The following is a 27,570-nucleotide window of genomic DNA, read 5'->3' as shown; positions in this document are numbered from 1 at the left end:
TTTCTCTTTCTGTCTTCGTATATATAAATATACACAAAATAGAACGGAAAGTGCTATCCATGTATTATATTGGAGAACATTTGAGTAGAAAGAAATATTCCTGACACATAATAAAAGAATATATCAGACTTAAAGCAGAGCCGATGGAATATGACTAAGGTATTAAAATAACATTAACGGAGAAACTGAAGACCACCAATTGTACAAAAAACAGCCAAAAGATTGTGCGATATTATATAATAAACTATATTCAAGTTAAGACAGTCGATTTATTATGCCTGTAATAACGACTACTAATAGTATAAGGCAATATCAGAAATGTGGACAGTTCACTTTGTCTTATCAATAGAAAATGTCAAATGTTTTTTAACTTCATTGGCACTTTAATTTGTCTCTTTTGTGATATATTTTTGAGGCTCAGAAAAAATTAAAATGACTACAATGCAATCGAATAAGTAGCTTGAAAATGAATTAATTTGCAAAATAAATATATTTTAATGCCTCCTGCGTTCCTTCAGAGGTTTTTCAAATGTCTCTCTTCATGCTTATACCATGTATTTTGCAACAATTAAATCACCTAATTGCAAAGCTTGATATGTTCGAATTTTTAACAGATTATCCGGAGAAACCTTTGATAGCTGTAGAAGGTAATGGTATTGTTGAGACTAGAGGTGGTAACATATCATGTGTGGCAATGACAGGCTGTACGAAAGCACAATTCGAACTAGAGATGTCCAGTTCCGGGAATAACCTCTGGGAAATATGGAGTGAAACAAATTCAGTTTCCTACCCACTCACTAACGTCGGTTGGAAAACTCGGTCTTTTACGTTTATACGTAAAGATCAAACAGTAAATGTCGACAAAAGGAAATTCCGATGCAGCTATAAAGCGAAAGGCGAAACATTCACATCACAGGCTCTCTGCGTTGGAATGATTCCAGGTTATTTTCTAATAAAGTTTTTCCATCCATATATTTTGTTATCAATGTTATTTTTATTATATATTAATGAATAAACATGAATCAACAACTTGGAAGCATAACGATCGTTCACAAAATATCATAATTATAAATGACCTTATATGATAAAACACTTCATTCTCGTGTTATATAAATTCACTTCACTCTTTGGTTCAAGAAAAGGAATGTTTGGTCAATATTAAGTTCGCAATCAAAAGTACTTTCTTATCAAATGGGATCAGAACGGTATAATAACCTTTTCGGTTGAAGTTAAACCAAGTAGCTATATAGTTTGAAACAATAATTGTTTTGTTTCAGGCAGTTTCTGTGAAGGTAAGGCTAGATGCAACTATCGACATCCGTATTTCTGCAACAAGTTCATAACTTGTTCTAGTGAGTCATATCCAGAGGAGAGACCGTGTCATCAGCCAGATCAACCCGAACAACATTTTTATTTTGAAAACCTCGACAGTTGCTATGGGGTTTGCGATTTGCCACGGAAAGCTAATTGTACTTATAAAAATTATTGTGATTGACTAGCATTGATAGCATCTCTTTGGGAATGACAACGAACACACAGACACACACACACACGCACGTACGCATGCACGCACGCGCACACACACACATACCTACATACATACCTACATACATACATACATACATACATACATACATTTAGGTATGAATTACTTGCCATTCTAGACAACATGATTACCTTTATAGGATTGGATGTTCTTTGAACTCACCATACTTTAGAACAATATATTCTAAAACTTATTTTTCAATTATATTGATATTAGGAGTGGTATCTTTGACAAAGTTGCATTATCCCCTGAACTGGAGAAATGAGATGTTATTTACAATACTGTGCGATAAGTAAAATAGTTTTCTTTTGACGTTTTGTTTCCATAATTAAGTTCATGGATAATTATGAGGAATTTGAAAAACCCAATAATCAAGAAGTATTCAGGTTTCATTAGCAAATATGAAATCTTTAGAGATTAACGTAGAAACGAAGAAACTTAAAAGTATGTATTTCCTAAAAAAACGACAATTTTGAAAGCAAGAATTCGTATCGTACCTCCACAATTGTAGATTATTTCCACAAGGTGCACACAGCACCAATGCAGTTAGTGCTTGATACTTTCTCTCTTGGTCTAAATTATGTTTGACTTCCGTTGCGTACCCAATTAGAAAGATTTGTCCTCTTCAGCTTGAGATTCGACTTGTAGTCAATCATTTGAAATTGTATCCCTTAAAATAATGTTGTATTTGATATTATACTCGATTAGAAATAGTTTCCTATTTCAAATTGATGTCAAATAAATTTCCAAACTTACTGGACTATCCTACACGGTTTCTACCACTGGTAACACTGTATGCAGTGAGAACATAATTAAATACCGCTATGTAAAATGCATTGATTATGTTTTATAGTCTTCGATACGTTGTTGTATTACCTGCAAAAGTTAGAAAACTGAACGCAGACTTAAATTATTTCTAGTAATACATTAATAATATTGGTGTGGTTGAATTTGTCCTTTGTTCTTAGGGAGATACATCTTCGCTAATAACACATTTTTCCTCACGCGCGTTGAAGTATACAAGTAGCTTTCATCCTGACCAAATGGTTTGTATTTTTTGAGTTCGTTTCATTTCTTTGTGATGTATTTTATTAATTATTGTTTCGGACATTTTTTCTTGTTTTCAGTCGTCCTGCTTTGGCTCCTTTACGTTTAAACACAGATGAACGTTTTCAAAGTTGTCTAGCAAGTTCAACCCTATATCGATCTCTTGTCTGTTAGAAAGTTACCATTTCAGTCAGTGATTCATTGTTGTTTTCATACCTGTCTCACCTTCCATTTATTTCATTGGGATATGTAAGCTAAACAAACACTAAGTAGTTCAAGGGGAAAACATGGGGAAATTTATTTGAAATTTCATTGTGATTTTTATTAAAGAGATTTTATCAAACCTCGTATTTCTATGTCTTGATATGTTTTTTATCTTATCTATGGACAAAACGATACAGAATCACAACATGAGCAACTTTTTATAATGAGGAGATTTGGCTTTTTATTTAGTTTGAAAGTCATCTGAGTATAATCTCTTTTCCAAGCCATAATAGGTGGGTTGTGAAAAGGACCTATGCAGTGTGTGTTCTTCCGTCCATTCTGTTCTCAGACATTTTGAAGAGGCATTCAAAAATGTACTCCCAAGAAGTGCACTGTGGGTTTCAAACTTGAATATAATTTTGTACTAGACCCCACCCAAGCCTTTTTGTTTGGCAGCAAACGTAGAGGCCCGAGAGACCCAGTGTATTACATTTACCACCAAACACACCGATAATGTTGCAACGTTTCCTGTTTGGTTACATTATGTAAGAGTTAGGTCTGAATGACTGAATCTCTTCGAAACAATTTACCAGTATATTCCTTTAGGCAAACGTGAGACTCAGACCTGAAATAAAGTAGATATCCAATGATTATGATGTTTTTTTGAAGTTTCATTGTAATTCCTATGAAAATAGTATACTACAAATAAAAAGTGTCCATATGTCTTGATTTGTTTACGTATCCTTAAAGTATTCACACAAATACTCATATACATACACACATTTCAAAATCTCGTACTATTTCACTCTTTATATTTGCTATGTTACTTTCAGTTTTGCCGTTTCAAACCTTGCATACCAAAAAGAAGCAGAACCCAATACAACATTTGAAACCAATAGTATCCTGATATTACTGCAGCCTGAAAAAGTATATGTTACTATGGTTAGTAGGCTAAAAGCATTCATTCTTACCAGTGATAACTATTTCATGTCATGTCAATGTAAGTAAAATTTGCCGTAGACAAAATTATATTTTTGCTTGTCTCTGTTGTATACAGACGCACACACAAAAATACACGGTGACATATGGATTATAATGTCGTCTACACAGTTCTTCCGCTTTATATTAAGCATTAGTAGTGATAAGAGAGACAAATCCTTCCAAAGCGTAATAAAGTACACTTATTCACCTTTTTAAGTACGATGTTGGTGCTTGCTTTCTTAGTTCATTTCTTTTCAAAACAAACGATCAATCCTTTATTGGTGATTATGAATTTGTAATATAATTCAATATTAATTCTTGCAATCTTAGACAAGAACTATGCGCTTTGCTTACCTATGCATTGAACTACTATTCCTAGGTCTGTTAAGAAAATCAAGGGTGAATATAGGACACACGGTACTAATTGTATGGAAATTGGTGAAGATAAAATAGAATGTATATGGGTTTGGCCGGTCAGGATTGGTTGATAAAGAAAGTTAAATTTTAATAAAAATAATCTTTTGAAAGCGTATCCTAGTTGTAACTGAAAAAATAGAAACATTGTTTAATTGATGGACTTTCAGTCTTTAACAGTCCTGAATTTGGAACACTCATTGCTGAAATTATCACCTGACTCTTTGGTACGGAATTGAAAATACATGTAGGTCCAGAAAATGCCGCGGCTCTTATCATTGTCTTTTCTTATAGGTTTGATTATGAACACTCAGAAATATAACGTTATTGAATTTTTAATAGCGTTGTGTTTACATAGGTTTAGGATGGGAACTGAATTTGTACCATGAGTCCTGTAGAGGATGAATTCAAACTTCTCTTGCTTCTTTGATAATAATATTTATCTTTATATAATTTAATGTTATGTTCTATCACATCTTCCTATATTACCCAACTTTAGCCCTTCCCCACTTTGCTTTGCAACTCTCCATATTAACTTCTGTATGCTCGATTTGTGTCAGAAGAATCCACAGTGACCGTGCATTAGATGAGATTTACATTTCTGGGTCGCCATATATGCCATGCACATACACATATACACATGACTATGTTCCATTTTCTTTGAGCAGAAAAAGTATGGGATTTGGTGCATGTACTGAAGGCAATTGTGCCATAATTCGGGTACCCAGGTTCAAATATCAATATATAACCTGCATAATAATAATAAATTGCCATATGAAATTTCATTTCATATCATCACGTGTCCTTCTGTATGATCCAGGGAACACCTCTCCTATGTATCACTCTCCCTCTTCACCTCTGTCGTCTGTCTGTCTGTGTACTTGTATCTCTATGCATATATATATATATATATATAGATAGATAGATACATACATACATACATACATACATACATACATACACATATTTGTATGCCTGCTTTCCATCCATCTTACTACTAATTATTATTATGAACTTCTCAATTGGATTGACATAAATGAAATACTAAGGGTACTGGGTTAAATGTCATTAAATTAAGTGCATTGTGCAACAAGATAACCGGGTGGGATATTTCGGATTAACAACAGAACACGTTTTGACGACACAGATATATGGTTTAATGTGGCGATTTATATGAGTAGTGGATGATGAAGATGTGTGCGTATTTATAATCCAAATATTGGATCTATTTAACAAAAAACGCACAGTTTCAAAGATGAAAAAAATATACAAATAAATTTAGGTCAGTAACCCTAAAACACAGGATAAATGATTTCACAAATGATTCAATGATGGAATGATGAATATAGTTCACTCAAATAGTAAACAATGTAAGCGTTTACACATAGTAAAAAAAATGTATTCGCTCAGGTAGCGAAATTATGTCACTAAACAAGAACGGATATACAATCTATCCTTCCAGTCCTGAATAATACACTGGGTCTTACTAACCCAAAATTAGCATACAGCTAAAAATACATGTGTGGAGATGCACTCCGTCACCCGTGCACCTTATCCGCTCCACAGCTCCTCTGAATCAATTTCACAACCAATATAGACTCCGGACCCTCGGAATACTATGATCACTTGAAACATTAGACCCTCCCGACACTTGAAATATTAGACCCTCCGGACCCCCTGGTCCTTTGACGGCTCTACAGCTGGGTCACCTTAGTCCCTCTGGACACTCCAGACGCTAGACATTAGACGCTCCGGCACCTTAAACGCTCCGGACACACGGACGTTTCTACCCTCTGACAACACCGGACACCCCGGATATTCCTACCATCAAAACACTCAGCTGAAAATATACCCGATATAGTGTACTAAACTTGATACAGACATAACGTAAGGACGTTATACATGGTAAGTTATAAAGATTATATTATTATGGCAATTACAAAACAGAGGTTCAATAGTAAACCTAACCCTGCGCGATAAGACAATAGTAAACAACTTTTTTTTTAAAAAAAATGTAACTTTACATTACCAATACAAATCCTGCACTACGCCGCAACAAGAATAAAAAATGCACGCATTATGGTATGTAAAGAAAACTATAACAAACATGCAAAGGCAAATATGGTAATACACTAGTTGTCACTTAAAACCCAAAACATTACCTACCCCTACAGCTGGAGTTGTGCGAATCCTTTTAGCAGGCCGCTTGCTGACAAAACCATTAGTATTGTAAAGGTCCTTTACATGTAGTAACGTATTTATACCTTTAGAATTTTCGTTATTCTTTATCAAAGGCACCTTGCACGTGTGGCACAGGACGAATCGTACTCACGATTTCGAAATACATAGACCATATTATAATCACCCTCGGGTATCGTTGTACAGAGAAAAGAAACGAAACCCGAGTACATGTATTTAATTAACAACATTTACACCATTCCGTGACACATTGATTACATGTGACTGATCAACCACGCTTGGCAGTGTACAAGAAGGCACCTTATGTAATAACAGTAGATATGCAAAAACGACAGTGTATATAACATGCATCATCATTTTGAAAGTTTTAAACATGTTGAAGTTTCATCTGTATTGAGTTAATGCCTTTCAGACTCATTGGCGTGGTGGCCTTGAGACTGTTCTGCGTCATGTGGTGTTGTTTCATATATGTTAGAATAAACGAGTGATCGCTTCTTCTCCCGCAATACATAGATGATTGCTATGAACATGACACACATTATTTTGGAAATCTCATATTTAAAACTTTCAAATTTTTACATGCGTGGATTTCATCGCGCCACGGGGAATATGTTCTAAACGTTCGTCAGTTTATCATGATAGGTCTGTATGCCGACAAGGATTGATGCCATTTTACAACTACAAATGTATTAAACCAGTAAGTTGTTTATAGTGACCAATACATCACGCTACTATTGAACACGCTCTTAGAACATGTCGTTGAAGTGTTCAATACCCAGGTATCTGCTTTCCGACTCCTACTATATAGCAACAACACGCCCTTGCAGTGACCAATACTTTCTATATCATCAACACGCCGTTGTATTGACCGTCACCCACTTATCTACTATAAAAACCACACTATATAATCACTAAGTCGTTTGACTATCCAGCACCCGCGCAGTTTCTAACCACACCGTATTGACTTTAATATAAAGTTTACACAAAAGATGTTAAACCCCTTACGAACAAAAGTATATGATCTATCCGTCAATAACGTCCCTAGTATCCCTTATAAGTAATGTAATACCGCTATCCTCGTTTAAATGATCGCTCTTACAGCAGCAAACGCCATTTATGGATTGGAATCATGTATGCTTTGTGTTGTATAATACATGCCCGACTTAAGTGGATAAAATATAGCTTCACATAAGGTATATGATAGTATCTTCCCGATGAGGTAATCAATAAGAATCAAAACATTCCGCGCTATGGTCGTTGGGGAAAATTGCTGGCGTCTAAAAACCCGTCCTTATAAACAGAAAAATGTTCAGTAGCCCATAGTGATCTTTGTCATGTTCGAGACAATCCTAAAGTGGCATCTTACACAGTGCCTCAGGATACGACGGACTGCTTATCTTTAAATGTTGTCCAGAACAAGCAACAAAATTCCCACCAGTTATGCATATCAACTCGGACAGACACAGACTATACGAAGTCAATAATAAAGGCGACCTTTTTCTCTGCAGAGATTTTAAACTTGGAATCTTTACATTTATCCGTGCAAGTGTTAGCGGTAGTTCTTCTGGAGGTCATTCTGTGAGTGGATTGAATGTGAGAAACATTCATCTGGGCTACTTAATGATTATTTTGTAGGGACAGTCGTGGGTAGCCATCTACATTCCCAAGGACGACATCATGGACTATTGTGATTAATGTGGATTACCCCTCTGGAAGTCAAGATCAAAAACTGTGGGAGAAGAAATACTGTATTCGATCAGATTCAATAGTAAGTGGACAATATCGTATGTCATTTATTCATCAACGTTGTCTTGGATTAACATTAGAACATGTACTGGCTTGTTTTGGAAGCGATTTCTATAGACTCGTTCCAGTGATGACTTTAAAACAATGAAAACAGTAAAATGGACGCAAATGGTCTTTGTGATGTATTTAGATATTACAACCCTACAAGTGGATACCTTTAGTTTTGGCATAAATTCTTATTTCCTTTTACACAAAGGTAAAATAACTCTAATCTCAAAAACAGCTAATTGGTAATATTTTCACTTCGCGTCTGAAGGAGATGGAATAATAAAATTGAATAATCCAAAGGGACTTTCAGAGATCTAATCCAGCTAACACGGTATATCGCAATCGTTCAAAACAAAATGAGTCAGCATGCTTGGTTTGACACTGAATATGTTTGGAACACACCTTGCTGCACAGCGTATTGATCCAGAAACAATATGTAAAGTTTTAGTGAGAGAAATAAAGTTGAGGTCAGTCAAATAGAAGTACAGTCTTACATTTGAAGCTGATGATTGTGCCTCACAAAACGGTCAAATAGAAAACAATATTAAGAAAAGTTTACAAAATGAATTAATATCAATGTAGAATATGCTTGCACAGCACACCGATAGCATAGGATTCGAGTTCTACTAAGCCAGTAGCAAACATTGTAGTAGGTATAAGGCTTTTTTAGAGATAGGAAAGATAATTTTGTTTTATAATGTGTTTACATTCTCCTGTACACTTTTGATTTTACATCCTCTCCCGCGCTTTCAGTAAAGCAGTTGGCGTGAGCCATTCAAGCGGTATGTTAATGACATAATGTGGGTGTTGGATAGTTCATAACTGAATGCTGATAATTCTAACTGGTGTTGATGGCATGATGTATTTTGGTCACTCCAACGGTGCGTTGATTGTATATTTTGGAAATAAGATAGTAGGTAACTGGATATGAATTACTAAACGGTGTGCTGATAGTATTGTTTGGGTACTGGATAGTATATAACTTTGTCTTACAAGTTGATATCATTGTGGAACTGGGACTCAAGCGGCATATTTAAGGCATGGTGTTGATGTTGGATAGTAGATCACTGGATATTGTTCATGCAGACAGTGTGTTGATGGCACAGTGTGGTTGATGTATCGTTGACTACTGAGTATAGACAACTCTGCGTGTTAGATGACACCAGGCCGACCAGTCCTAACACTAACATCTTAATGCTAAACACCAAGCGAGGCAGCTGTTAGTACCATTTTTGTAAGTCTTTGGTATGACTCTGCCGGGGATCGAACCCACGACGTCCTGCATCCGAGGCGGATGCTCTAACCACTAGGCAACCGGATACGTTAGGAGTAGGAGGCAATATCCGACATGTTAATTTTACGTTATTATAGTAATGTAATTTAGTAGTAAATTATATGAACGTGTTTAGAATTTTTGTATAATGGTGGTGGAAATAGAAGCAAATGTAGGTACATCCGGAAATAAGGGAAATGATCTAGTGGTAGGGTCAAGGTGAAGAGTATTGGTTTCGTTTCTGTATAGTAGCTAATATATTAAATAATTTGGGCCAGCAATGGTGTTCTTATGTTCTGTTTATAAGTAGTAAAGAAATCTGTGTAACAACGATTATATAACTTTGTGTTGTTTGATGAAGTAGTAAGACAAGTGGTCCTTCAATGACTAAGCAACATACTGGATAGTTAGCATTTGAATTATTCGCAATAACAATCCAGGGCCGGTCAGAAAGACATAAAGCACCTACGTCCGTCGAAAGACGAAAATCGTTCGGAAGTCCCTAAGGGCTTAGTACATTTTCATACCAATTATAAATACGCCCGTATATATATATATATATATATATATATATATATATATATATATATATATATATATATATATATATATATATAGATGTTAGCCAGTCAAGGGGAATATTGATGGGTTAATGTGGATGTTGGATATCAGGATGCTGGTCGCTCTAATTGAGTGTGTTTGGTATAGAGAGTATTGGTCACTTCAACGGCGTGCTTATAGCATATTGTGAGACTTGAATAGTAGATGCAAAGTACATCACAGGGTGTAGGTCACTCTAACAGCATGTTCGGTAATATGGATCGCATATTGGTTACTAATAAAGTATGTTCTTGGTATAGAGTTGGCGATTGATAATAGAACACTGGATACTGGCCATTCCGAGTGAGTGTTAATATCACTGAGGCGTGCTGGATGGTAAATGTAGCATATTGGATACTCGAGACTTCGTATTGGTTAGTAGGTGTGATACTAACATCACATGTCCTGTTGTCGCCATGGAAGCCCATTGAGTTAAACCTATTAATATTTTTAACATTGCTTTCCCCTTTCCATGTATATTTCAACATGGCGGCTTAATATTAACATCTTCAAACCCACCCACTATAGTGCTGCCAAACTTACTATTTAGGCCACCTACTTGGAAAATGGCTAGTATTGCTTCGGTCCCATCTACTGGTATTATGGCGGCGGCAACTTCAGATATACGACCTCCGTATTTTCCAATTTTCCACTATTGCAATAGCTTCATCAACAATTAACATATCTACAACTGAATTTGATACTTCTATTCCAGAAACTCCTATACAATTGCTTATATTAATGTTTACATCAGCAATTCCTAATTCTATTTAGCATTAATACTTATGATGTCTCTTCTCCTCGAAGGTCTGATAGGATACTTGCCCATTAATATTCTGGTTATATGCTAAAATGATGACTGGAGGTAACAATGGTAGGACAAAGATTAATGCAATACAAGCATGTTCTCTAAATATTAATATCGACACTGTTTCTAGCTTCCATCTTCTTAGAAATGATTTATTGATCCACTTCATAATCTGGCCATGACATGTTTGTATTTTAAACTGATACATTTCGTTCGGATTAGTTATTTGTTTGGTGTGAATGCGTACGAATATCGTGCCCCTGTTTGTTTATGTCATGTAATACAAATCATTGCACGATCATTATTACTTGTTTTAATGAATGCATTGCATATTATTGAGGTACGATCGATTTTAAAATCTAACATTTGCTAATAAACTTTCCTTACACCTATAGCTGAAGTTAGCTTTCATAAACAGTGAGCTAGGTTTCATGGACGGCATTTCTTATTTTGCATAAGAAAATTTTCAACTGGTATTTGGGTACAAAGAAGATAGAAGACGTTCATCTAGTTTAAGCCGGGCTGACCTAAATAAATAGCGCCCTACCAACTAAATATTGACAATGGAAAACGTAATATAATCCAGCAGTTGAATTATTTTTGTAGAAGTAGGGATGTTTATTGTAATAACTGGTAACTATATTGTTCTCTTGGGATTTCTTTAATGTAGCGTGTTTTCAACCTGCACTCACATCCTAACGAAACACATTATCATTAACGCATTTGTTACCGTGACGGGTATCATAAAAGTAAAGAAGAAAAACAGGAGGACTGCGCTAGATATGAACCAATTTGTGTAGCTACAGCCATTAACGGGGTTCTTTTATAAGTTACAAGAGTACTACTTATCTGAAGAGCAATATGAGCAGGGAAAAATCCCCTATGACCGAACAGAAACCTTCCTTTGTGAAGCTACACACAAATTAACAATCCGAGATAGAAAAACATGTCACAATTACAGTATTGCTCTGTAATTACGCAGCACACTCGATTCCACTCTTCCTATGCGCTATAATATATAGTGGTGAAGAGATATAATTTGTATAAAGAGGGCTAAGTTTCGTCCCCTTCAAGATCCAGAAGATCGGCCAGTAAAATAGACATCATTTTAGTGCAGAAAGATTCTTAAATTTCTGAACAAATCACGCTGTTTTACTTTAAAAATTAAACGTGCTTTACAATTCACTAGCTAGCTGCGGTGTATATTAAGTTATGTAGAACAATAAGAAGAAATTGTGTATGCATATATTTGTCTGCTGATAAACGTTTCTCATACACTGTATGTTAAGAACATAACACCGGGGCAATATACGGTCACACTAAATTGCAATACTTCAAGCAACACAAACAGGTTTTGTTTTAGTAGCAGATGAGTACAGAATATACGTATATTCTTGAGATAATGTTTCTCGGTTGATGCTCAATTAATGTTTAGTTTAGAGCCAGAGACTGTATTTCGACCCATTGCAAGTGTGAGGTAGCATTTGCTACAAATAAATTAGGTTTGGTCAACTAGTTCGAACTACCTTATAGTTACCTAATTGTATCCAATATCTTGTGTGAAAGGAAACACATATTTGTCATTATATATTGTATTATGACGTTCTTGATAGAAAGCCATTTACTGTTCCTTATAAATATATTGCAGAAGTTCTATTGTGCGATATGCTTCCCCTATCAATCGCTGTGTCATGTATAATCCATTATACATTAACGGCCAGACATAGCACTATAAAACGCATGCTTATTCGACGATAGCCAAATTCAGACTGTAAGAGAGAAATGATCCTATCCTTTGCATTATGGGTCCTCGGGAAGTATAGCTGCTCAAATATCAGTCTAATCGTCACAACAGAGATGATTTAATCAGATGAAATTCCGTTTACATATAAAGTTAAAAGTTAAGTTTCTCACTTCATTTGCTGCATAAAAATTCACTTCTGTGTGCATGTACACATTTTTGTTGATTTCGAGACATACACCGTCAGATCGGATGAATGAGTAAGTATATACGTTTATTTAAAATAGTGATTTTTCAAATGTCATGTTCACTTTTTCTCATTCAAGCACATTTCTCAATACAAGTTGTGAAACCTGTGTGTTTATTGGTTCCGGTTTAACAGGGGTTTGTTGAATTATATGCTTGGAATATGAAAATATCAGAATAATAAATGTAAAAATGAGAAAAAGATGGAAAAGAAAACCCATATCATGTTTTTAACTATATTACTGTTGTCCCCTCTGCAATATAATTATTTGTGAATATTCCAAAATTCCATAATATATTAATTCCTTTTCAAGGGCCCATTCTTGGTTCTAATGCATATAACATTATCGTACTGTAATGGTGATTAATGACACATAAAAAATGGAAAAGGTAATTTTGATACAAAATATATCTATCTAAAGCCCATTTTCAACATTTGTGATGTGTAGAAAGCCAATTTCAATTTAGGAGTACTGGCATAGTTTCATGAAAAACTAAACCTCGACTCCATTATTATTTAAGATATCAAGTGAGTTATTATTTCAGTTCTAATAAACCTGAATGAAAACGCTTTGAAAGTAACAGGCATAATATACTTTCAATGCCGTATGGAGAATCCTTCAAGGGTAGTGTCGTATCTTATCTCGATTGAATGAAGTCACGATATCGATCATTCATGCACCATTTATTCATTCATAAGCATTATAGAAGAACGACAGCTGTGGAAGATGGAAGGTAATAGGCAAAATGATTGGATTTTCGTTTTATCATAGATTTTTTGTTCAGTATTTATTATATAACATGTGCAGGCGTGTACTCAATACATACAGTATAAACATACAAAGGGATATACAACTTCTAACACAAGTGAGAGTAAATAGTGGTACGTCTGGAAATGAGAAATATCACGAATGACATTTATAAGAACTCAAGCGATCGAAGAAGGGATGAAATACAGATTTACATTTAAATAGTTAACAGGTGACATAAAAAGGGATAGGCACGGTATATCAGTTGCATTATATATTTAAGGCATGTATCTATTTGTAATTTGAAATTATTCAAGTAGCACCATTTATCAATGAAATGAATGAGATTGAGTTGAAAACAAAAGGCAATCCTAATCCTACATTTTAAACGGGAGAACAAGAAAGATGGCAGGGTCATAGTAATTACCACTTCTTGATGTTAATACGAATGAACACGTTTATCCCAAATTATATATTTGTGTTCGGTAGATATTAAGTCTCTTGTGGAAAAAGAGCAAATCTGAGGAAGATATAGAAAGCATTGAAAGAGTTTCTAGCAACTATACCGCGTCGATCACGCTATCCATGCATAAGACCTGTAATTGCCGGCTTCCGCTATCCGTGGAGTTCTTGGAAGCCCGGTCTTTTTGTCAACAACGGCAAGCAGTTGAAAGAGGAGCAGCAATGCAAGTGATAAAACCACTGTAATTTAAGTATCAGGCGCCGGAACATTCCATCAGCCAGCTTGCCATGAGCTACAAGAGTTTAGCAAGCTGGAATTAGCTGCTTCCAAAACACTACAACGTGAATACAATATTGAGGATGAAAACCAGTTTTTTATTACAAATTTGATTCATTTGACCCTCATTATAAAACAGTATACGACAATTTCATCTACAAACAAGCAATTTATATTACTGAATTATTCATAAATTTCTTGCTCTTATTGATTTATTTGTGGGAAGCGTTTAGGACACTATGTACACTAAACTATAAAAGTCCACTAGTTAAAATTATTACACTCAAAAATATGTGCCTAACCTGCATCTGACACCATATATTATCTCCTGACAGAGATAACTGGTCATCATTTGACTGTGAGGGTCTAATACCAGTGTTTTAGTTACAGTAGTCCGGAGCCGATTGGGAGGACTGGACCATCCATTCCCTATTGTGCTTGGGATTGACGAGAAGTACTTAGGGCGATATTTGCACAGAGTAAATATATCGATACAAAGTCGAAATTTTACTTCCTAGTTTAGTCTTCAAACATCCAGATTTAACCAGTTCAAGTTCATTACAGCACGCATTTCGTCAATGTCAACCAAGACAGGATATATTACTATCGGATACAACAAAAATTGTAAGTTACGTAGATCATTTTATAATAATGTCACAATTCTTTGCTTCGCTGTGATTTATGCTGCTACCATCACAACCAACACCATCATTGCTTTATTTTTATTAATGTTATAACTGTTGTTGTTGTTGTTATTATTATTATTATTATTATTATTATTGTCACAGCGCTTGCTTCATTCATCTGTCTGTCCGTCTATCTATATGTTGTTGATTCACAGTATAAGTGGAAATATAATTAAGTAATACAAAATAATATCTTGTGATTTTAATAGTGACATTCAAGAGTAATTACTTATATCGCAGCTTACCAGATATAACAAGGAGTAAACGGAGATCTCACATAATCATATTTATGGTAAGGCATAACATGCAAGGAAGACGTGCAAGTTGAGGATTTTAGTACATTCATCACAGTTTCTAAATACTTTCAAATTGTCTCGCCATAGCATTACTATGCCAAATACCACGAATTCATGATGTAGCTTCAGTTTACGATATGCAGCTTTTGAAATATTAGACATTTGAATAGATACAAGAGCTAATATATTCTTTGCATTAAGTTGAAAGTACCCATCAGTATTTGGTTCCTCTCTACGCAGGAGGTATAAATTAAAATATCACAACAGTTTGACGGAAGAGTTGTAGTTTATAAGGAATTCCTTAAACGGCATATGTGTTTCGTTATAGCAAGATTACAACGAGGACATTTCACATAAGTGCACAGACACGCGAACATCTGAATATAAGTCTTAAAATGGGCCAATTTTCGGAACAATTCATGTAAACGTGTATAATACTAATTTAAAGATGCGAATAGTGAATCTCAGTTTATACAGCAATTCAATAGTTTCAAGATACTTCATGACATACCCACTCACAAACGTTCTCAAGGTATGCATAGTACACATTAGGAATGCCATGATATAAAATACTTGTATCAGTATGTGATATAAAATACTTGTATCAGTATGTGATATAAAATACTTGTATCAGTATGTGATATAAAATACTTGTATCAGTATGTGATATAAAATACTTGTATCAGTATGTGATATAAAATACTTGTATCAGTATGTGATATAAAATACTTGTATCAGTATGTGATATAAAATACTTGCATCAGTATGTGATATAAAATACTTGTATCAGTATGTGATATAAAATACTTGTATCAGTATGTGATATAAAATACTTGCATCAGTATGTGATATAAAATACTTGCATCAGTATGTGATATAAAATACTTGTATCAGTATGTGATATAAAATACTTGCATCAGTATGTGATATAAAATACTTGTATCAGTATGTGATATAAAATACTTGTATCAGTATGTGATATTTCTGCTCTCATTGAATGTACAGAAAAAAAACAATTCCAGTTAAAATCTGGAACCATGAGACAAATTTTGAGATCGCAAAATGTGGCGTCAACTCCATCAACTAAATTTTATTTCTTTTTTATATTTACTTTAAAAATCTTTACAAATGGAACAGTTTAACATATGCATTGATAGTTTTAAACGTACAGAAATTACTATAATGCGACATAGATTTGTGCACTCTAGCTATGATGCACACAATGTAGCCTTATTCAGTATTGAATTCAACTCTTTAGAACGCACATTTATCCTTGACCCAGCATTTTCTTATTTCATATCAAAGTGTTCGGGATTTTAGATGGAATAAGGCGCAATAGCTGGTGCCATTGATTTTAAACTCTGTGCTGCGTTGCATGACATACGACAAGCAAGCAAACAAAACATCCGAAAAAAGTACAATGATGGTATTAAATAAACTGTGAAGGTCTTGTAAACAGTGTTTAGTTGAAAAATTATGAATATTTTGTAGTTAAACAAACGCCTTGTCAGTACAATTTAATGAGCTTAGAATAACACTATTACAGGATATATTTATTTGGTTGCCAGAGTAGAATACTAGTTAATAATTTAATGTCAATCAGCATGAAGGGCAAAAACCTGAATGAACGTAAGACCACGTGACATTTTATATAACAGTAGTATTATGGATTAACCCAAGCACATATTTTTAATTTTTAATTTATTTGTGTAGCTAGATATTTCTTGATCTCTATGTGCTTATTTGAATGTATCTATGCATGTATGTATGTATGTATCTATGTATGTATGTATGTATGTATGTATGTATGTATGTATGTATGTATGTATATATGTATGCATCCATCGCTCAACATCAGCATGGATGTATGGAACATTCTGTGTTTCTATTACAGCTTGAATTGAACCTGTTCACCGAGTCGTCTGTGTATATGTACCTCAATGGAATTCCCACCTTATGTTTCTGACAATTCAGCAACAGTAAAGGGAAAAAATGTAAGCATCTATCTACTGTGTGAAAGAAATTAAAGAAACCATTGCAAATATCTAATATATGAATATATATATATATATATATATATATATATATATATATATATATATATATATATATATATGTGTGTGTGTGTGTGTGTGTGTGTGTGTGTATCTTTGTGTACGTGCGTCCGTGTGCGTCTGTGTGTTTGAATGTGTGCGTACATTTTCTGTGATATTAGTCTGCAATATATTGCAAATAAAGTTGATTAATGACATCCCTTTGACACTCAATTTAAAATGAAAATTTGTTGCATATTAATGTAAGAATAATCTATAAAATATATATTACAGTTGAATTCTGTATGTCGATTACCATAATTCCAACAAACAATATCACTTTACAGTAACATTACATCATTACATATATATATATATATATATATATATATATATATATATATATATATATATATATATATATATATATATACAGGACCTTAATCCGAACTATGATGCGGAGCATGGGATGCCTGAGGTAAGGTGCCATAAACAGTAAAATGCTTTACCCTGACTGAATGGATAGTTTGTTCCTCAGTTAAATGTTAGCGTTCAAGAGAATAAAGATAAAATGGACATATTCGTTAAAAAAGTTCTATATAATTGTCTAAAGTTGTGATTTCATTGGCATAATATGTATCCATAATAGATGCTCGCTGGCACTGTATTTTATTTACTTGACGATCAAAATTGGTTACCTGACGTTAAAATCTGGATCTAATTAAAGAATATCAACGCTTTATAGTGATGCTCATCAAAGAGTAAGAGAGCTTAAATGACAATTTTTATAATAAATCGAAAATATGCATACAGCTTTGGATGTATCGACATTACCTTTTTCAAAGAGAGTAGTCTCCGATATATATATATATATATATATATATATATATATATATCTATATATATATATATATATATATATATATATATAAAGTTAGTTAGTTAGGCATATTGTATTAGATAATAGTTTGCAGCCTATTAAAATGCGATTCATTATGAGACATTAAAGTATATTTGTTTATTCTATATTTTCCGTCAAATGATCCGGGAACACCATTCGATGATAAATAACCAATTAGTCATAAAGGGTACATAATTGTACAGTATAAACTACTTTAGCGTAATTTCAAGTTTATGTTTAATCACAGTATAATCGCACAGTTTTAACGTGAAGTAATTATTGTAGCGCAGAATGTCTTGTAACAATATCCGATCAGAATGACAAAGATCAGGGATTACTCCTAGAAGTTCTATTCAACAAATAGAGTTAATACTTTAATCTAATAAATATTCAAACATTGCAAAATAACATTTTCCCTTTTTAATTTTCCATATAGGTCAATTCAGAATATGTAGAAGTGAACGACATAAATGTTCAGGTAAGAAATATAACCAAGTAAATCTTTTATCCACGATTTATCCCTGTGTATGAAGTGCAATTAACTAATTAATTCATTAATGTATTAACGAAATAATTAATGACAGCTACTGTTGCTACTACTGTTACTACTACTAATTAAGTAACTTTTTATACTCTCTTCTGTGGTCTTGTTTTTGGTATTAGTTACTCTGTTCTGGTGCATGATATGTGCTAGACATGAAGGTATAAATTCCGGCAGTTACTTCATCAAACAATAAATTACGTGTGATTCTTCTATTTCCAACCTATAGTTGTTGTAGGATAGTGTGACAAGTTCATCCATTAATTTGTATGTCCTCACATATTTTCGTCTGTCATACTCGTCACAATTTGCGATAAATACCCAAATTAACTCGTATGTTGCGCTTACTTACATGCTGATCATATGTGATGATTTCGCTGTTCACTGTGTATGCCGAAGACGAAGAATGGATTATTAGAATTTTGAAGAAAAAAAATCACCTTCAATTTCGAAATAATTATTATCACGTGACTTGTTATTTGTATCAGGTCAAAGAGTGCACTTCATTTACTCTTTTACACCTATATTTCTTCCTTATGTTCTGTACAAATATCTTAACAAATATCACTACTTGATCAAGCAACCAATTATATGTTGGTATTATATTCAGTAAAAGCGTAGTGATTTTATATGTATTTTATCGCTATTTTACAGCGATAATCTGAGATGCCGCCATATTCATTTTTAATATTCAATAAATAGGTGACGTCTTATTAGTAACTTAGGTATCCTCGGTAATAAATATTACCAAGGTCAGGGAGTACTGGGTTCGAAATCTTACAAAAACGCTTGGTTATGGATACCGTCATGGAAACAAAAGGGCATAGAGGATATTTTCTTTCACTGCGTTAATAACGGATTTTATGATCGTTGGTAGCAAAAACATTGTTTAGCGAGTGGCGAAGCCACGATTTAAAATATATCGTCTTTGGTATCACAAAATGAAATGCATCAGGTATTAACGTAGGAAATATACGTTTTTAAAATTATAAACCAAACTTGATCCAGAATCATTTTTTGAAGATTAAACTCACTCTTCGGCACAACAAAAACACCCCAACCGGTTTTCTTAAATCCACCTCACTTTTATAGCCTGATATCAGAAATATAGGTGACTTATGAAAGCAGTATGAATGGGGTGATCTAAACTGTTACAATGTTTTCGTTTTGCAAACTATTGGACTTATCTAAAGTCATGCACATCCGATTCAGTAACATATCGCAACAGAATTATTATTGCTGAACAGGAAATGAAGGGAAACAACTTGAGAGAGACACATACGGCATCAGGTAAAATTCTTTATCACTGGATAATTTCCATGTCTGACATGTAAGGCTATTTCTATTTATTTGTTCTAGCTCAAACAGTACGTTTTGCTGAGGTATGTGAAACATTGGTTGGCCTTATCGTACCTGTATGACGACACCCATTTAGTTTTTCCCAAATAAACGTTTAAGTCAGATCTATCAGGTCGTAATTCCGTTTGAGATACTTGTGAGGAATCAAGATTTGTTAGATTTGACTCGCCCTAGTTCGGACTTGAGTTCCTGGTGTGCTAGCACACCTTCACTATAAAACTACATTCATGTTACGGCTTAGCGAACGGGATAAAACGACGTTAATTACTTTCATCTTTGTAATGGAGTGGGACATATGGTATTCATTTTCAGTAGTGTGATTACTTTTATATATTATGTTTTACTTATTTCATTTGTTGTAACAATGGACTGTGGTCAACAGCACACATCCAGAGCAAAACACTATAGGTTCAAATCACGTTTGGGAATAAAACTGCTTTCTTATAGTAATTGCAGAGACAGTTAAGTTTAGTTTGGCTTGCATATATAAACTAATTGTCAAGAAGGACAAAATGACCAACCTCCCGAAAATACACGTAACTTAGTGATTGCATAGGTCTTTGCGCTGTTGGTTTGATAATTATTTTCATCGAACTTTAATAAGGTTTAAGATAATTATCAGGACCAATGCGAGACAAAGGTAGCGGATCAGCAAGACTGATCTTAACATATCCACGTGGAGACTATTGCAAGTGTACAAAAAACTTTTAATTCGGTTATGGTCCATATCACCGGACTACGGATGTTATTAATCGTTCGTAAGGTGTGGTGAATCAGCCCCGTTAAAAAACCACCAAGAAATTAAAATTGTCTCGGATCACTTTACGTGCTTGAGTGTATTGTTGTGTCACATTGATGATATCGGTGTTTTTATGTCCGACTCGTGAAAACGTTCTTACCGAGTTAGGTTGCCGATTCAGCATGACGTAGTCTTAAATTACACGGTCGCTTAGTCTTCCATCATGGTCGTCAAATCATAGGGTGCCACTGACAGCTGTGGTACATTTGACTGGCTCGTCATCGGGCAATCCATTGGCTGGCGATAAAATGACGTCGCGGATTTCACTAACAGCGTTGTCGAATTTCTTAATAACATAGTCACATGGTTGGTCATCAGTAGATGGTACAACCAAATAAAGCTTAACTTATTCAAACCATTTCATTTTTGTGTTTAGCAGCAGCTGAGATTTACCAGATCTATTAATAGCTGGTCGCATAGAATTTGGTAACACTGAGTGATGCTTAACTGTTGATCATTCTCGTGTTACAGAAAGTCAATCACTTTCATGATCGAGTCTGTCATTAAACGACAACAATATAAATTCATATTGCATCATCGAAACTAATCATCTCATTATGGCGAAGACACGCATCACATACACGTAATCACATGTACATATGCGAATTGTTGTGCAAAACAATGTACAAAATTATCAGCGCGCAGACGGCTTGACGTGGACAAGCGAATTTTGCATCGACGTTTTTTTAAACTGTCAAGAATGCTATGAACAAAATATCATGGTGAAAAACATCTTCCACGATATACTTATTGCGGTCCTTGGACCGATATCTGATTTGATCAACAAAACCAACCACACGCCAGTGAAGCACCTGTTAATCAAACGAATATCGCTTGCTACGATTCCAAGAAAGGGTGTTCAGCATGCCTGGTGTTGTTGTCTTGTTAAACGAGGTCACATGCGCTATTGCAATGAAACCCGCCGCTACAATAGGACAAAAATAGTGCAGGTTTAACAACAATTTACAGATAACAAACCTGTGTAAGACAATCGCGCAATAGTCATTGTTTATAATCTCACCGATCCAGATATACACTAATTGCCAGTTTGAATGGTCTCAAGACACAACGCCGACCCCAATCTTTCTCTCAATTGATTGCTGTGGTTGGAAGCGCAGACGGGGCTTGAGTGGCTTCACTATTCCACTCCTCTATGTGAGTGATAGTGAAGACTTTTATTTTTCTCCTTCGTCTATTCTGCACCCGTAGATGTTGTGGTCACTGAGGCTCCCACTCTTATCTTTTCCTATCAAACTTCACGTCCCAATTTTCCATCTGGGGAACCACGGGTCATGGTCGTGGTAGTGGCTGTGGTGCTTGTCGCAGATGCAGTGTCCTCACCATAGCCTTGACTTTGCTGGTCTGTCCCCGGATGAGGTGAGGTAAGATAGTTATTTTCTTTTCCTCGTCTTTTTCTAGTCTCTTCCTTCTTCCTCTGATATTTTTGCACTTTCTTCTATGACCTCCATGGACAGCTCATCCATCAGGTTCCGGGCGTACTGAAGGTCCAAGAGGTTTGTGATTCTGTTACTCATTCTTTGTAGTTCACGAATCAACGACGGGTGGCCAGACTGACGAACGCTTTCGCTTTATATGTGTGAATTGCTGTGTAAAGCTCCGACGTGAAGGAAAACATCCCCATTTTATCAAAACTTACAAGACCCATGTTATTACCGAAACAAATATGGAACGCGCAGACCTAAAATAAACACCCACTCACATTTTATCTACAATCACCAACTACTAACAGAAACATGTAAGATCATTTTTTTTGACAAGGTACGGAAGCGAAGTGCTTATATACACATTTCTATTTTGTTTTTACATAAAACAAGGAAATGAAGTGCTTATAGACACACTTCTATTTTTTTAACTTACTAACATACAATTGGCAATTGAACTAGTATGTCTTTTCTTGAGTATTGGGGTAACCCTGAAAATTGCTGTTGTGTGGACTGGAGTTATAGCAAACTTTTATCGTCTAAGATTGTTTCCCCGTCTGGAGGCAGTCTTTCTCACAGGATACGGCCCGCTTCTTCAAAAAGGGAAGGATACCTCTTTTGCGATTACACTACAATCAACAAAACCTATGTCTGGTTCCTGTTGTTGTTTGTGTTGATGTTCTCTCTGCTGTCGCTGCTTCCGAAGTCTGTACCTTTACGTCCATTCTGCTTTCTCTTTCTTGATTTCCTCTCTTAAAAGCTCTTCCATTAGGTCTTCCGTCACTTTTAACATTCTGATATTCTCTATCTCTTCAGGTTTGGGTATCAGGCTTTGCCTGACACGATGTAAATTCACGTAAGATTCGTTCAGCTTAGCTAGTCTTGAACATATCTTCATAGGAGGATGAGTCAACAATGGATGGTCAGACTATCTATCTATCTATTTTGGATTAAAGAGGTTTGCGCTCTTTTCAGCATGTACCTCTGCTTTATACCTACACGGTAGGCTATTTAATTGATCCTGGAGGAAGGAATTAGAGCCACTTTATCCCCCAGGCATTTATATGCTCAGGGAGCACTTTTAATTTAATCCAGTAGGCAGTGGACCTAACAAGCCGTCCTAATTGTCTGAATGGAGAGCTCGCAGGCAAGTGGGAATATACACAACACACACTCAACATTTTCAGTAGCTACTACTTAAATGCATTTAGGTATGTATGAGTGGGAATGGACCCATCACATACTTATGTTTGGAACTGAATTTTCAGTGGCATTAAGTGCGTGCACTGCACGCTGTTTGTTTTTTAATGTCCGGCCGTGACACGGGAGGAGAGGGTGGAAAGGTGGATCCAATGTCACATGGTCGTGCTCCTAGACTTCAGAGTATCGGGTCTAGATTGTCGTCCTACACAATTTTGAAAACCTCTGTGCTGTTTGGAGTTAGACTTTTGCTTAGGAGAGGTATCTTAGGTGACAGTTTTTAGTAACGTTTGCCACCTTGTGTGGCTAGTCATGATGAGTTTTGGATTCTTGAGACCACCTTATATATATGATTCGGCTTTTAGGGTCTTGCGTGTCTAAATTATCGTTGTTTTATTTGCATCCTTGTGCTGCTGTGCCTGATGGCAGTTGGTTGTTGTTGTTGTCGTGGGGTTTAACGCCATTTTTCAGCACACGATAGGCTATACATGGCGGCCAGTATTAATGGTGGAGGAAGAACCCGGAAAACCCCCCGGAAAGAACCACCGACCCACGAGAAGGTACTGGCAGGCTTTCTCACATACCCACATTGGCCGAATCTGAGACTCGAACCCACGCAGACAGAAGTGAGATGGCAGTGATCCGTAACGGAGAGCGCTTTAGACCACTCGGCCACTCGGGGCCCCTGATGGTAGTTGGTGTTTACTAAATGTTGTACTTGTTCTGGTCATCTTGCCTTCATCACAATGTTATTTTTCGTATTAATCTTTTGGTTCTTCTTCCCCGGTATCCTTCCATTCCATTTCCATAGATTCTAGACTATTCAATAGCTTCTTATAGTCTATAATGTCTTCTCTTAAAATGTTGATTTCAATAGTATTATCGAATTTGGCGTACAAGATGACGTTCACCTTTTCATTAGGGTTTCGCTCTTTAAACGGAGGTTCCACACAAATCTGGCCAGATTTTACAGAGTGAAAATATCCCTCGTCGGAGCTTTGGAATTAACTGAAATCAAAAGTCCATAGCGCGTAGCCTCATACATAATCTTCCCTAACTGTCCGGTGGCTTCCTACAGGGACAAGTACGATCTCAAATGATTCTTCTCTTTAAAGTTAGGTCCGAATGGTGCTGAAAGCTAAAAGAATTTTTTTTTTGGAGGGGGGCTCCGTTGAAGGTTTCATTCTCGACGATACCAATATTAAACGCTTGGGTAACTGTCCTTGGAATAAATGAACTTCGATCATGGATCGCTGATCCTTGCGAATGGTGAAAGTTTTCACTTCCTCGCATCGTATCAGATAATTGGCGGTCGTTCTGCTCAAAGTGTGACTGATGTCGTTTCCCACATTAGGTAACACTTACATGCGTCATACGTAGAGTCGGACCTCTTGGGTAATGGTTTTGTATTTGGCATCATCATCCATTATCAAATGGAAAGTGGTACTGCTGAAATTCAGTCTCAGGCTGACATCTACACAGTTCAGCTAATACTTGTTTTGTAACCAAATGTCCAAATGCAAAGGAGCTATCAGCTTTAAACTGTTGAGCGCTGGTGTGATTTTGCTTCGACTGGTGACGAATCCCTTATTTTGATCATCTATATCGTCAAACTTCTTCGCTGTGTCAGGTTTCCATACTACGCTGGCATCTTTGCCTTCCGTCATTGTGGCATCTTTCAACGTGTGCAGTCCTCGTGTCATAATCGGTTTCAAGACGAGCGCCACAGAACGATAGGCCGATTTCCGCATATCTCCTAAACCATGTTCTCGCTGTCGAGCGACTCATCGGTATACAGGATACATGACTTACGGGTCATTAGATAATCGTTTTTGAAAATGAGTTTCACCGTGACTTTCCCTTTTGTGAATGGAATGTTTTGTCCCAGATCTCCTTTTATAGCGATGTTGACAGTTTCAAAATATGACTTACTGATTGGTAAATAATAAGGATGTACAAACGTGCGGTGAACGCGATATGTGTTTCCACCTTCCTCGTCAGCATTCGTGGATGAATCCACTTTGAAAGGAATGACAGGCTGTAACGGTACGGAGGAATGTCCCACCATTTTGTACTCCGCCACGTTGCAGTACTGAAAAATCGAAATGAGTCCTTGGTTCAGTTCTACCGAGGAACGAAATATCTTGGTAAAAGAATCGTTGTCGGAAATGACAGACATTTCTTTTATGTTCTTGACACCCCTGATAAAATTGACTTCCCCTACCAAAATGTCATACAATTCAGGACGAAATATAATACCTATCACTTTTTCCTCACTTTCAAATTTCATCAGTAAGCGAGGAGCCACTGTATGGTTCTCGATGGTGACAAGTTTGTTCAGTTTGGTCAGGGCTTTGTCAAATGCTGCAATGAATCTGGCAGCAATCGCTTCCACCCATAGTTGACAGCTAAAATAGTATGGGTTAATGTTAAACTCATAGATGTAGAATGTAGAAGTAGTGGCGGGTACTGAGTGATTCGCGGTAATTTTTTAATGTTGTTTACTGGTAATCATGGCTTGTTGCAGTGCTTCGTCCATAAGATGAACCTCAAAAGCGTTTTGATTTTCATGGACATTTAGGACCTGTGTAGGGTGAATCATTTCCACCAAAGCCAATTCCCAATGGGCTTCGTGATCTAATTGGATGGCCTGAGATAATTTGGCCGTGTAACAACACAAAGTATTGTTGAGAAACACCTTCATGGGACTGTCACTGGGTAACATTAAGTAAAATTGGCTGTTGTTTATAATTCCAGAGTTCTGTTCCTGTCCGAGGGGTCACTCGAATTCAGAGGAGTGTCTAAAAGACAATTATTTTGGTGATTGTTGGGCACAAGACTCCCCTTGTTCCCGTTCGAGGAGTATTTCAAGGAAGGATTCAAAAGAAGGCAAATGGTCCACAAATGTTTGCTTCCTTGTTGCAAACTAAAATTACCAAAGACAGCACGATGAAAAAATACACCACAAAGATTTGGCAGAAAAAGACGATGTGCGTTTTAGGCACACGTTCTCCACACCTCATCCACAAGGTTTGTTTTCTAGATCTTGGCGAGAGAAACTAGGTGAAGAAGTGATCACTTTGGTAGCTGTGTCTGTGTTGAAGGGCATGATGGTCACTTCATTTTATATTCGATGACTTGCGAAGCGTCAATCCAAGAATCTAAACTGGGAGGATATCCTTTCCAACGCACTTTGACTTCTTTGACACGGTGTTTTCACACTTTACTGGTTCTTCGTTCGAGAATGCTTTCAATGTTGAACACTTCGTCTTCTTGTTTGGTCACGCGTAACTCGGACAACTAGAACGTTCCTTTTAACACATCCTCGTTCATGTCTGCCAAGTAATAGACGGTATGATGAAGGCCACACACACTTCCAGTGGCAAGAAACTATTCGGTGGTCCGGTCGGGTAAGTAACCTTTGTCGAAAGTGCGTTTGGTTTTGTCAATGCGCACCCAATCTCCTGCTGCCAACACTCCGCTTTTCTTTGGGACAGCCACCGTCGGGACATACCAAACAGGCACTCGAAAACAGTCACTTAGTTGTCGGGAGTTACGTCTTGGTGGCACATCTGATGCTCCTATGGTAAGATTGGTTGTACGCTAGGTACAGGTGCGGTAAGATGTCGATGTACTTGAGTGTGTTGATGTGTAAAATATTTCCACATGAGTTCTTTCAAGGTGCGTTGGAAACGTACCACGATGCTGGCTTTGGTTTCGGGTTTTTCGGTGGTGAAAAAAATAATGTCATGTTTCTTTAATTCTTTCTGGAAAGCTTGGTTCAGAAATTCGTTGCTTTTGTGGGCTTGCCATCGAAGAGGGAGACAACCAGTTTGTTACAACACCGGTTTGAGGGCTCGCACTAACTCACTGCTCAATTTGGAAATCAATTGCACGACCCAGGCACATTCTGAAAAGACGTCGATGACACAAAACAAATATGTGTAAGCACAACATCAGGGGGCCATATAA

The 27,570-nt window shown here is 36.0% G+C and overlaps 2 protein-coding genes across 5 annotated transcripts in view; both read left to right on the top strand.

Annotated features, from left to right (window-relative positions):
- The window catches only part of LOC149799808 (uncharacterized), a 38,181-nt gene extending 34,661 nt beyond the window's left edge, over positions 1 to 3,520 (top strand). For 2 of the 3 annotated variants that reach the window (XM_089959219.1, XM_089959218.1), the window contains 2 exons: positions 615 to 941; positions 1,278 to 3,520. In XM_089959219.1, the coding sequence (XP_089815345.1) occupies positions 615 to 941; positions 1,278 to 1,495 (545 nt within the window). In that variant the 3' untranslated portion in view covers positions 1,496 to 3,520. Of the gene's footprint in view, positions 1 to 614; positions 942 to 1,277 lie in introns of those variants that run through there. The other variant, XM_089959220.1, reaches the window with a different exon arrangement.
- Positions 3,521 to 7,667: 4,147 nt separating this feature from the next.
- The window catches only part of LOC149799807 (uncharacterized), a 71,308-nt gene continuing 51,405 nt past the window's right edge, over positions 7,668 to 27,570 (top strand). Inside the window, exons 1-4 of one of the 2 annotated variants that reach the window (XM_089959223.1) lie at positions 7,668 to 8,159; positions 17,218 to 17,317; positions 17,793 to 17,834; positions 18,694 to 18,735. In XM_089959223.1, coding sequence (XP_089815349.1) covers positions 17,264 to 17,317; positions 17,793 to 17,834; positions 18,694 to 18,735 — 138 coding nt within the window. In that variant the 5' untranslated portion in view covers positions 7,668 to 8,159; positions 17,218 to 17,263. Of the gene's footprint in view, positions 8,160 to 14,761; positions 14,966 to 17,217; positions 17,318 to 17,792; positions 17,835 to 18,693; positions 18,736 to 27,570 lie in introns of those variants that run through there. The other variant, XM_089959221.1, reaches the window with a different exon arrangement.

Source organism: Sinohyriopsis cumingii, chromosome 5 (assembly GCF_028554795.1).
Source record: "Sinohyriopsis cumingii isolate HCF-2022 chromosome 5, ASM2855479v2, whole genome shotgun sequence".
NCBI lineage: Eukaryota > Metazoa > Mollusca > Bivalvia > Unionida > Unionidae > Sinohyriopsis > Sinohyriopsis cumingii.
This window is presented reverse-complemented; position numbering and strand designations above follow the sequence as displayed.